General features: G+C 66.9%; 1 protein-coding gene across 1 annotated transcript; it reads left to right on the plus strand.

Annotated features, from left to right (window-relative positions):
* Nucleotides 1-376: 376 nt before the first annotated feature.
* FSCN2 (fascin actin-bundling protein 2, retinal) lies at nucleotides 377-7560 on the plus strand. Its single transcript, XM_074970814.1, has 5 exons — nucleotides 377-1936; nucleotides 5875-6031; nucleotides 6413-6534; nucleotides 6861-7028; nucleotides 7115-7560. The coding sequence occupies exons 1-5, from the start codon at nucleotides 1114-1116 to the stop codon at nucleotides 7318-7320; spliced, it is 1476 nt and encodes a 491-aa protein (XP_074826915.1). The 5' UTR covers nucleotides 377-1113; the 3' UTR covers nucleotides 7321-7560.
* The last annotated feature ends 4260 nt before the right edge of the window (nucleotides 7561-11820 follow it).

Below are 11820 nucleotides of genomic sequence, written 5' to 3' on the forward strand. Positions count from 1 at the left end.
GGCATCAATATGTCCCATTGCCAACTCCTCTCCAGCATGCTGCCTGCGAGCCCCCTCGCCCCTGCCCCCATGGCCCCCGTGCTGGGGTGACTGTCCCCCGGGGTACTAGCTGCACTGAGCCAGGTGGAGCGCTTTGTGGGACTGGTCCCCTGCGCTCATGACTCGGCCACGGGGCAGCGCCGGGATCCTTCCTGGGGGCCGCCGGGGCCGGGGGAGGATTTGGAGCAGCAGGGGTTGCAGGACAGATGGAGGCCAGAGGCCCAAAGAGGGATAAACGGTTTAAACTAATCAAGAGGCCGGGCTAATTGTTAAGGAGCTTAGTGGCTGGGCCAGCGTGCGGCTGGAGGTGACCTCCTGCCGAATCAGAGACGCCCGTAACTCTGGCCGGGTGCCCACGGGAAGGCTGCTCGGCCCCGGCAGGAGCGGATCGGGTTGCGGCCCAAGTTTGCCACCTGAGACTCGGCGGCACAGAGGAAGGAGGCAGAACCTGCCGCAAGGGGAAGAGCTCGCCGGCCGTGGAGGGGGTCAGGGACGCAGACATCAGCCGCGGCCCCAGCCCCAGTGGAACGGTGCACAGCCTGCGAGGCTGGCCCAGCGGCGCCGAACCCCGGAGGAGAGGCTCCATCAACGGCTCATTGTCTCCCGCATCAACTCCCTCGCTTGTGTCAGCACAAGCCCCACTATTGGCTACCGAGGGCTCGGAGCCCAGTGACATCCAGGCGCGCTCTGTAATCCTAGCTGGGTCTCATTAACCCAGGCTGCAGTGCCTAAGCCCGCGCCTTTCCTGGTCTGCACCCCCCGGCGCGCCGGAGCGGGAGAGGTCAGCCGGAGCGGCCGTGCAGGGGTGCCGGCTGCGGGGCCAGCCGTCCAGACGAGGCTGGCATTCCGGGCTGCAGGTTAGATGAAGGCAAGCGAGGCTGCGCCCGGCGGAGAGCGACCAGGAACCGGGCCAGCGGCACGTCAGCGCGGCTCGGCCTGAGGCTCTGCGCTCGAGTCCAGGTCTGCCCGGGGCCGGCTGCGCGTGGGAGCGAGTGTGCGCGCGCACCCGCCGGTGTCCTCAGCGGGGCTGGGAGAACCTCGACTCGCGCCCCACTCCCCGGGACCCGGCCGAAGATGCCAACCAACGGGATCCACCAGGTCTTGAAGATACAGTTCGGCTTGATCAACTGCCAGAACCGCTACCTGACGGCCGAGAGCTTTGGCTACAAGGTCAACGCCTCGGCACCTAGCCTGAAGAAGAAGCAGATATGGAGCCTGGAGCAGGACGAGGCCGACAGCTCCGTGGTCTTCCTGAGAAGCCACCTGGGCAGGTACCTGGCCGCTGACAAGGACGGGAAGGTGTCGTGCGAAGCCGAGAAGCCGGGCAGAGACGGGCGCTTTGCTATTGCCACCCAGTCGGATGGGCGCTGGGCGCTGCAGTCTCAGCCCCACAAGCGCTTCTTCGGGGGCGCGGAAGACAGGCTGTCGTGCTTCGCCCAGGCCGTCACCGAGGCCGAGCTGTGGACCGTCCACCTGGCCATCCACCCGCAGGCCAACCTGCTGAGCGTCAGCCGGAGGCGGTACGCGCACCTGAGCGCCCTGGAGGACGAGATCTCCACCGACAGCAACATCCCCTGGGGCGTGGACGCGCTCATCACCCTCACCTTCCAGAGCCAGCGGTACTGCCTGAGGGCCTGCGACAACCGGTACCTGCGCAGCGACGGCGCCCTGGTGCCGGAGCCCGGCCCGCGCACCGGCTACACCCTGGAGTTCAAGGCAGGGAAGCTGGCTTTCAAGGACTGCGACGGGAAGTACCTGGCGCCCATGGGGCCCACGGGCACCCTGAAGGCCGGGAGGAGCTCCAAGCCGGGCAAGGACGAACTCTTTGATCTGGAGGAGAGCCACCCGCAAGTGTGTTTCCTGGCGTCCAATGGCCGATACGTCTCCGTCCGGCAAGGTAAGTGACCCTCCCTTTGCTCCCTTCCCTCCCCATGGGCAGCCCCCCTCTAGAGATGCCAGCAGAGTCTGTGCCAACGATCCGTAGAAGTGGGGGGCGGAGGGTGCCCTGGCCCCATACACCTGAGCACCTAGAACCGGGGGATCCTGCTTCCTGGGTGCCGCCCTGCCTGCTGCAATGGCTCTTCAGCCAAGCCGGCTTGGAGGGACCCGCCGGGGGCACCGGGCCCTCTGGGCTCGTGCAGCTCCGGGGCCGCCTGGTCAAGGCTCTCCTGGCTCCTCCCCCTTTCCCCACCCACCTCCTTTTCACGGTGGCATTTCAAGTGCACTCCCCAGCCCTTCCTGGGCTCCCTCTGTCTGGGCTGGGGGCGCGCCCCACTCACACTGGCAGCCCATGCTCGGGCCCAGCCCCCCCAGGGTCAGATTCCCAGTCAGCCCTGCTGTGGGGCTGGCTGGAGGGGGCTGACACTCACCCTTTCTCCAGCTGCGCTCCTTGGCTGCGTTCTGCGGCCCGCGCCGTGTTTGCTCAGAGGGGCTCTGCCTGCCGTCTCTCTTGTCATGAGCAGCCCCTCTGGCTGGCACCTGCGCCGCATGGTGGGGTGGGGGACACCAGTAGGTTCTTCAATAAACCACATCCCTGGGCCACCAGGAAATGACCCAGCTCGCTCCCTGCTGCACCTGGAGACCATCAGTCCTGAGGAGCGTGCTGTTCTCTCCTCCCACGCGGGATCAGCCCAGCGGGTGCTTTTGCCTGGTATCCATCACACCCTCTAACTAATCCCTCTGTCCATGGCACGTCCCACGGAGAGGCTCCAGGCATATGAATTTTAGCCAGGCCTTACCAGATCGGTGACCCGTCTAACTCAGCATCCTGCCAGTCCCAGAGCCCACCTCAGCTCATAGTCTTTCTCCAGCGCCAGAGCCAGGCCCAAGACACCTGGCCAGGTGCAGACTGTGGTTTCCAGGGGAACAGACGAGGGTCCTGCTGGCAGTCACTTTCCACGCACGGCAGCCCCATGCCTGCAATCCTCACCGGTGCAGCTGCTGTTGTTACTCCCAGGGTCTGCCGGCCAGTGCCTGGGACCAGCTACAGGCATTCCAGGGGCAGCGTCTTCAGCAAAGCAGGAGACTTTTCTCTCTGCAGAGCAGCTCCCTGCATGCACGGGCGATGCAGAGCCCCTGCCGGTCCTCTCCAGAGCCCAGCCCTGGCAAGCCGAAAGGCATTCTGGGTAAGAGAATGCAAAGGAGGCCCCCCAAGCTGGTTCTTTCCCTTCCAGGAGCTGGAGCGAGCGGTGCCCGGCCCTGGGTTGCCGGCTGTCCCGTGTGAACGTGGGCTACACTTGCCCAAGTTAGTGCCGGCTGGAGGCCACCACAGGCCTTTCACCTCTCTCCTGCCCAAACTCCTGCAGATGGGTGCTTGGCCAAACCCAGCCGGGTCCCGGGTCTCTGAGAGCCGGAAAGGAGGTGAGGCGAGACAGGGCAGGGCTGGCCGTGGCTCTCGGCTGTATCTGGTGGCCCAGCCCATGCAGCTCAGCAGAGGAGATGGCTTCTGGATGTCAGAAAGCCAGCAAATTGTAAACTGCTTCACCAGCAACCCTACAGTAACAAACCAGCGTGCACAGCCCAGTGCTAGTGTGCAACCCTACGATAACAAAGCAGGGTGTACAGGCCCCAGGCTAGTGTGCAACCCTACGATAACAAAGCAGACTCTGCGTGCCAGTGAGAAAAGCCCGTCAGAGAGCAGATTTCCACACACAGCTTCGACCACTGGCAATGGCAGAGAGCGTCCATCCCAGGAGGGGCCGGTGTCTCCTGGGCCCAGCTGCGTGTTGGGGTGAAGCTCGTGTGTTGTGGACCTGGAGAACGTGCCCCAGACCTGCAACCCGGGTGCTGTGGAGCTGAGTGTTGCCTCCACTTCCCCTGTCGGGGGGTGGGGGGAGAACAGGGGCTTCCCTTGGGGCACCGTGGCCCGTGGAGGCGAAGGATGGTGCTGGGGTTCCCGCGGTTTGCGGGGCGGGGGGGAGGTCAGAGCGGATGTGTCCGGGACATGGGCTGGCTCCCCCGTGGCAGCCATGGCTCAGGCCCATCCCTGGCGGATTTCAAGGGAGCTTGTGGGAGGGGGGGCAGCATGGGGCAGGCCCCCTGGTCTCCGAGCCAAGGCCTGATCCCCCCACAGCCCCCACAGGGGCCCCAGCCTAGGAGAGGCTGGGAGAATTAAGGGTGAACTAGCCCCCTGCTCCACCCACGTTCACAGCCCCCCTTCCGGGCTGTGTCAGCCTGCAGCCGCTGGGCTTGCCCACCCCATGGCAACAGCGCTGCCAGGGGGTCTTGGGGGGACCATGCCCAATTGGGGGGGCTGCCCCTCCAGCCCCACCCTCCCTGCCAGTGAAGGAGACACGGGGGCTGCCCAGTGCCTGCCTCCCTTTGCGCCGAGCCGCCTCCTCCCCCCGCCCGGTGAGTCGGGCTGGGCCATATGGGCCCGACGGGGAAGAGGTGGGAGCGGGCGACACTCCCTCCGCCGAGGGGCTTTGCTCGCTGCTCCGTTGCCATAGTAACCCGGTCCCCCAACCCGGCCTGCGCGCCGCGGGGGGAGAGGGAGGTGCTGCGGGGGCGGGGGGTGAGAGCAGGAGTCTGGGTGTGCGTGCACAGGGGGTGTGGGTGTGTGTACACGTGAGTCTGGGTGTGTGAGAGAGCATGGATCTGAGGGTGTGTGTCAGGGTCAGCGTGTGTCTGCCCATGGGGGTGGGTGCGTGGGGGTGTGTGTGTACGTGTGGGGGGTCTGTGTGCATGTGTACGCGGGGGGGTGAGCATGAGGGGTGTGGGGGTGCGCACACATGGGGGGTGTGTCTGTGCGCGTGTGACCATGGGTCTGGGGGGGGGGTATGTGTCTGGGTGCATGTGTACACATGGGGGTGTGGGGGCGTGCACACATGGGGGTGTGTGTGAGAGAGCATAGGTCTCCCTGAACCCCTCCGGCGAGCCGCGCTGCACGGCCTGGCGGAGACGTTGTGCGTGGGACGAAAAGCTGGCGCTGGAGGGAGACCCACCAAATTCAGGACACTGGTGAGGGGAGACCCAGCAATCTCCCGGGGTGCAGAAGCCAGCCATTGTCTCACCCTGGGCTGGCCTCTATAAACCAACCCCAGCGCGCCCTGTGCCCCCTGCCCCAGCTCACCTTATAAACCACAAACGCCTCCTGGGGGCAGGGCCCACAACCCCCTGGCTGCAGGCTGAGCCGGTGGCTCTCTCGGGCACAGACGGGGGGGCTGATGGGCACCCCGTGGAGCGCCCGGGTTTGGGGCCGTGGGGCTGCCCCATGCAGCCAGCAGGCAGCAGGCAGCAGGCAGCGGCTGCGCATGGCCCAAGCGGCTTATGTGCAGGTGATGCTGAGGACTGAGTTATAAATAGGGGGTTTGTGTTTCTGAATCGCTAAGCAGATGGAAACAACAGCAATCAGGTTAATGAGCCCAATTAGCGCCGATTGTTTGGGAGGATTTGCTGGGCGAGGGGGGGGGGTGCCCGCAGATCAGCTGCTCGCCCAGCGGAAATGAGGGGTGAGCGGGGTGTGGCCGGGCTGTGACAAAGGGAATTAGGGCTCCGTGACCTGAGCAGTCAGCCATGCTCTGCTGACCCGGGTGCATGCCCTGACAGCAGGGGCTGGCAACGCTGGCTCCTGGCAGGTGCCATGCAGGGGTGCTGGGGGGCTCCCCAGTGCCCCTCCGGCCTGAGCAGCTACCCAATGCCAGCGAGACCTTGGGGAGAAGGGGCCATGCATCCATAGGAGCAGGGGATGGGCCAAAAAGCCACATCCTTGTCCTCTATTAATCCTGACTCGCAGCCCCTGCTAGCCCAGCCCTGGGCTCTGCCTCCCCCCAGCTCTGCCTGTGCCCCTCAGTCCTGACCCCCAGCCTCGCCCCACGCCCTCCCCATTCCCTGCAGGTGTCAACGTCTCGGCCAACCAGGATGAGGAGATGACCCACGAGACCTTCCAGATGCAAATTGACAGAGAGACCAAGAAGTGCATCTTCCACTCCAACGCGGGCAGCTCCTGGACCCTGGTGTCCCACGGGGGCATCCAGGTCACTGCCACCAGCGTGTGAGTACGCGCACCATCCCACTCGCTCCCCAGGCACACTCGGCCCGACTGCAGCGCTCAGCTGGCCAGCACCACAGCCCCAGCTCTGGGGCCACAGCAAGGCTCCTGTGCCAGGAGCAAGGGCACCAGGGGCAGGGGCACCAGCAGGACAAAGGGAGAATCAGGCCCGGGGCCAGCCCTGGGGGACTGAGTGGCAGAGCACACATCAGGGGAGCTGGGATCAGGCTGTAAAACTCACTGGGGTCTCTGGCTGCTGGAGCACTCTGCTGGGGGCAGGTGCTGGCACCTTCTGGCGGGTACCTGCTTGGTGCCCCCTGCCCTGCCCAAGCTTCCCCTTCCGGAGCCTGTATCTGATTCGGCCTGTCTCGCTTGCCCCCCCAGTGCCGCCAACACCATGTTCGACATCGAGTGGCGCGGCCGGCGGGTGGCCCTCAAGGCCAGCAACGGCAAGTACATCTGCGCCAAGAAGAACGGGCAGCTGGCCGCAGTTAGCGACTCCGTTGGTAAGTCCCGCCTCAGCCGGGGGGCAGCAGGAGGCCCTGCCGCATCCCCCGAGCCTGGGGCTCAGCACCTGCGGGGCCAGGCCGAGGGCAGCGTTGCTGGGGAGCAGTGAGTGAGAAGGGGTTTGCAGCTGCGACGCCCACCCTGTGTCAGCGAGCCCCAGGCGCTGCTCCCCCAATGGAGGGTGACGTCCCCCGGGCTGTCACGGGGCAGGGCTACTGGGGAGAGCAGGGGCTGCCTGGTGCCCAGCGGGGGGGGGGGTGGCTGTGGCCCCGCTGGGCAGGGCTGCCCCACGAGCCGCTGCCCACAGCCCTGCCGCGCTCCCCAGGGGAAGACGAGGAGTTCGTCCTCAAGCTGATTAACCGGCCCATCCTGGTGCTGCGGGGCGACCACGGCTTCGTCTGCTGCCACCGCGGCTCCAACCTGCTGGACGCCAACCGGGCCACCTACGACGTCTTCCAGCTGCTCTTCAGCGACGGGGCCTACCACATCCGGGGTGAGTGCCGGGCCGGGCAGGGGAGAGGGGGCGGGCGTGGCCCGGCGGGGCCCTGCCCTCACCCACCCCCTCCGCTCTCTCCCCAGGCCTTGGCGGCAAGTTCTGGCACGTCGCCAGCAGCGGTGCCATCTGCAGCGACGGCGAGATGGCCGAGGATTTCGTCTTCGAGTTCCGGGAGCGCGGCCGCGTGGCCATCCGGGGGAAGAACGGCAAATACCTGCGGGGGGACCTGGCCGGCACCCTGCGCGCCGACGCCGAGTCCCTGCACCGCGCCACGCTCTGGGAGTACTGAGCCCGGCCCCCCGCCCACGGTGCATAGACCCCTAGGGCCCGCGCTAGCTAAGTCGGCTCGGCACGCGGGGGGCGGGAGGCGTCAGCACAGCGACCCCTGCTGGACTCTCACCTGCTGCGGGGCAGGGACAGGAGCACAAGGGGGCGTGTCCCCCCCCTCCCCGCTAGGCAGCCGTGTTGGGGTGGGCTGGCTGGTAGGGGCTTGCAAAAGATTGACATGGTAGATGTCCGGTGTTAGCGCCGCCCGTGCCCCCCCCCACCCCAACATGGCTGCACCCCCACCCTCCGCCCCTCCTCACTGAGCTCATTAAAATCCAGTTGAGTTGCACACTGGGGAGGGTCGCTCGTCTTCCTTCACCAGCAGCGCCCCGGAGGGCCCCCGGCACCGGGCCGGCTGACACCATCCTGGGACAAGGGGGCCCCGCCCGTGCCCGTGGCCTGAGTGCCACTGAGCCACAGAACCACATCTGGGCGGGCTGGCACCAGGCCCCCCAAGACATTGCCCGGGCTGGGCTCTGGGGAGGGATGGGGGACAGGCAATGGAGCTGCCTGCCACTCACTCAGCCCCTGGGCATGGGGCTCCCTGCCGGACCCCTCCCTGCCCTGCTCTCCCCAGGCCCTGCTTCCCTAGAGCACATTTGCCAGCCATGCCTGGAGAGTGGGGGCTGGGGATCGGGGCTGCAGAGGAAGGAGACTGGGGGGAAGGAGCTGGAGCGGGTGCGGGAGGAGGAAGTGCTGCAGAGCGGAATGAGGGCTGGGGGGGAAAGGGGCTGGAGAGGGTCTGGGGGGGGCTGTGGGGTGGGAGTGGAGCCCAGGCATGGAGCAGTCCCTGGGCATGTGGGCAGAATGAACCCTGCCCGAGGAATCCCAGCTATGCAGCTGCTGGGAGCTGGCCATACCAGGCATGTCCTGCTGCCTCAGGTGAGCCCACCCCACCCGCTGCCAGGGCTGCCCGCCCTCCGGGCCCGGGGGCAGGAACTGGCATAGTCGTTCCAGCCCAGAGGTGGCTGCAACCCAGTCTGCACGTGGCACCCGTGCAGAGCAGGCTCCGGCCAGGGTGGCACTGGGAGGCCCCTGGCAGCATGTGGCCCGGGCGCTGGGCTATGGTGTCCCACGCGGTGCCGTGGCCATGCTGGGGAAGGCTACGGGCACCAGGCTTCCTGCAGGGTCAGGCAGGAGGGATCCTGACCTGACCTCTCCCAGCCAGGGCGTCTCCTGGTCTGGGCCCCACTTGGATCCGCAGCTGCTGGTGCCGGGGAGCTGGAAATGCAGGGGCCTCACTGCCCTGTCTGGGCCCCGGGCGCAGAGGGCAGCGTGGGCTCATCCGGGTGCCACCGGGGATGTTCCCCAGCCCACCCCCTCGCTCAGCTGGCACCAGGGAATGGGATCTGGTCAGAACAGGGCTCTTGGGGTCCCTGCGTGGGGCAACCCCAGGTGGGGGGGGCGGTGCAGGGATGGCAGGGGGCGCTGCCCCTCCTGGGTATGGGCGGGGAACTCAGCATTTCACCTGCTAAGCAAAGACCTGGGGAGATGTGTCAACTGGAGCAGCTCCCCCAGCAGGCCAAGCAAACACGCCCCGGCTAGCCCCCCCCCGGGCGCTCCCTCCCCAGCTCTGCCAGTGCCCCCTGCTAGCCCCGCCCCCGGGCTCTCCCTCCCCAGCTCCGCCACTGCCCCCTGCTAGATCCCCCGGCCCTCCCTCCCCAGCTCCCCCAGTGCCCCCTGCTAGCCCTGTCCCCGGGCTCTCCCTCCCCAGCTCTGTCACTGCCCCCTGCTAAACCCCCCCCGGCTCTCCTCCCCCAGCTCCCCCAGTGCCCCCTGCTAGCCCAGCCCCAGGCTCCCCTCAGACACCCTGCACCCTTGGCTGCTCCCAACCTTCATCAGGGGGCTGGGGGCCCTGAGTTGTCACCAGGGCAGAGGTTATGGGGGGCAGCTGGGGAGCACCAGGTCCAGTGCACTGGAGGCCCAGCTGGTGCTCCCTCCCCCCCCATCCTGGCAGCTGGCTGGGATAAGGGATGTGTGGGAACAGCAGGCGGAAGCCAGCGGGTCAGAGGGAAATGGCAGAGGGAAATGGCTGGGGGGGGGGACTTTGTTTGTGGAAGGAGACCCCCTCCAGGCTCTCTTTCCACAAACAAAGCCCCCCGCCCCCTCCCTTGGGTGGCCAGAGCCAGCTTCACACTCTGAGCCAGGATGGGGGCAGGGGATGTGTGGGGAGTGCAGGATGCGGGGGTGGGGAATACAGGGCAGGGCCCATAGTGCCCCGCGGTTAGTGCGTTTGCCTACCCAGCCAGGTCCCAAAGGTCACAAGTGAAGTGAGTTGGGTGGGACTCGGCGAGCAGTTGCGGCCCAGGACCTGGCCAGGGCTGTGGGTTGGGCTTGAGGGGCACTGGCAGAGCTGGGGGTGGGGTTGGGAGGGCTGGGTCAGGCCAGAACAGACCGCAGGAGTCCTGACTCCCAGCCCCTCCAACCCCAAGCCCTTGTTTCCTGCCCCCAGCCTGCACCATCTCCCCCATGAGGGAGCCCCACGCAGCGGGAGGGTCCCTGTCTCTGAGCACTCGTTTCCCTGCTGGGGGTATTGGAGACTGCAGGGAGCAGGAGGAGCAGGGCTATTCCCCAGCCCTGCTGTTGTGCTACTTGGCTGCTGCTCCCACCCCACACCCCAGAGGCGGTTGCATGGTGTGGACACTGAGGAAGAACAAGGACGCCTGCAGCAGGTCACAGGCGCTCTTCCTCCCTGTGCCTGCAGCAGCTGGGCAGAGCCTCATGTGGACCCCTCCTCGGTGGAGCGAGGGGCCTTGGGCCCTGGCAGGCCGTGTCCCCCAAAAGGCAGCCCTGGGGTTGCTCCCCAGGGACGGGAAGCAGGGCTCAGGCAGTCCACAAAGGGCAGAGGGACACATCAGCTGCCCCTGGGCCAGGGGGTCCCCTCGGCTGGGGGATGGGAACTGCTCAGCTCTGTGTCCTAGCCCCTGCCCGGCTGCCAGCAGAGGGAGATTCTCCTGTAACTCAGCGGGCAGGGGCCGTGCCTGGGGAGCGGGAGAATCTGGGTCTGTCCCCACCCCTGCCAAGATGCTCGGAGCAGTCCTGCTGGGTTCACTGCAGCAGCCACCTCAGCCCCCAGCCTGCGCTGCGGCACTGCAGGGGTTAACGATCCAGCACACGGCGGGGGGGTGGGTGGAGGGCTGGCTGCCGGAGGGCTGTGCCGCCCTCTAGTGGGGGACGAGCGCACTGCAGCTGCGAGGCCCGCCCCATTAACCCCGCAGCACCCGAGGCCAGCCGAGGGTCCAGTGGAGTGGGTGGAAGGGGAGGAACAGCTGGGCAAGCCCCCCCCTCACACCTCCCAGGCTGCAGGAACTAGTCCTGGCACAGCCCTGCGCTGGGGGCCTCTCACCCTAGGTAGGCTGTTTCCCTAAGCAGCTCCTGGCAGGCGGGGGCCCATGGCACCAGCACGGCCAGGGCCCTTGGGGCACCCTCACCCGGCAGTTCATTGCAACCCCGGCCCACGGCTGTGCTGCCCGTCGCAGCCCAAGGGTCTGGCTAGAAAATCAACAGCGGCCCAGACAGGTTGGTACCCCTGGGAGTTCCCAGCCTGGAAGGGCGAAGCCCTGCATGGCTCCCACCCAGGAGCAGCCGTGACAGCAAAAGGCCAGAACGTCAGACCTGGGGGGCAGCAATGGGATGGGGCACTAGGGAGAGCTGCACCCGCCAGGGCTAACCCCCCTGGGGCAGGCCACCAAGGGCTGGGGCAGGCTGGGCTGCTTGGATGCCCGGGCAGCAGTAGCCAGGGCCAGGGCCTAGAGCCAGGTGAGCCGACAGCCCCCTGCGCCCGGCACTGGGAGCACCACAGCGGGAGGGGGCTCAAAGGGCCTGTCCCAGGACTCCTCGTGCTGGGCCAGGCCTCACCTGGCAGCTCCCAGCCCCAGGCAGAGCAGAGGGAAGCGCTACTGCAACACAAGATCATGCTGGGCAGGAGCATGTGACCCCAGGCGGGCCCCTGCCCTAGGCAGACCCTGCCCAGCACACTGTGAGGGCAGTGTGGGAATTTGACAGGGGCTCTGTCTGCACCTGGCTGGATGCTCCCAGCTCCAGCAGAGGGGACGGGTGCTCAGCTCTGCAGAGGGCCGAGTACACAAGGGTGGGATCAGACAGCAGCGGGAAGGGGGAGGCAGCTACATCCCAGGCCCTGCAGGGCACCTGAAGCACTTAAGGCGGCTGAGACCGCAGGGACGTGTCTCACGGTACCAGGGCAAGAGGGCTGCAGTGGGTCAGCCAGGCCAGCAACAAGGATCAGGCAGCAGACGGCCAGCCGGTAGGGAGCGTGAGCGCTGGTGGCTCAAAGGCAGGGCAAGTCAGTGCTTGCTGCAGGGAAATCACTCTGGGGAGGAGCAGCTGAGTCACACACTGCCAGAACTCCCCCTGCCGCCAACCCAGCCGCAATGCACCTGCCTAGCTGCTGGCTGGCATTGCTTGGAAGTGCTCACGCTCCACTGACTGGGGCTGTTAATTC

The sequence above is a fragment of the Natator depressus genome, chromosome 14 (assembly GCF_965152275.1).
Source record: "Natator depressus isolate rNatDep1 chromosome 14, rNatDep2.hap1, whole genome shotgun sequence".
NCBI classification, from domain to species: domain Eukaryota; kingdom Metazoa; phylum Chordata; order Testudines; family Cheloniidae; genus Natator; species Natator depressus.

Coding starts and splice junctions, on each gene's coding strand:
- FSCN2 (XM_074970814.1), top strand. CDS start 1,114: ATGCCAACCAACGGGATCCACCAGGTCTTGAAGATACAGTTCGGCTTG. Junction 1,937..5,874: donor ATACGTCTCCGTCCGGCAAG/GTAAGTGACCCT, acceptor CATTCCCTGCAG/GTGTCAACGTCTCGGCCAAC. Junction 6,535..6,860: donor CGCAGTTAGCGACTCCGTTG/GTAAGTCCCGCC, acceptor CGCGCTCCCCAG/GGGAAGACGAGGAGTTCGTC.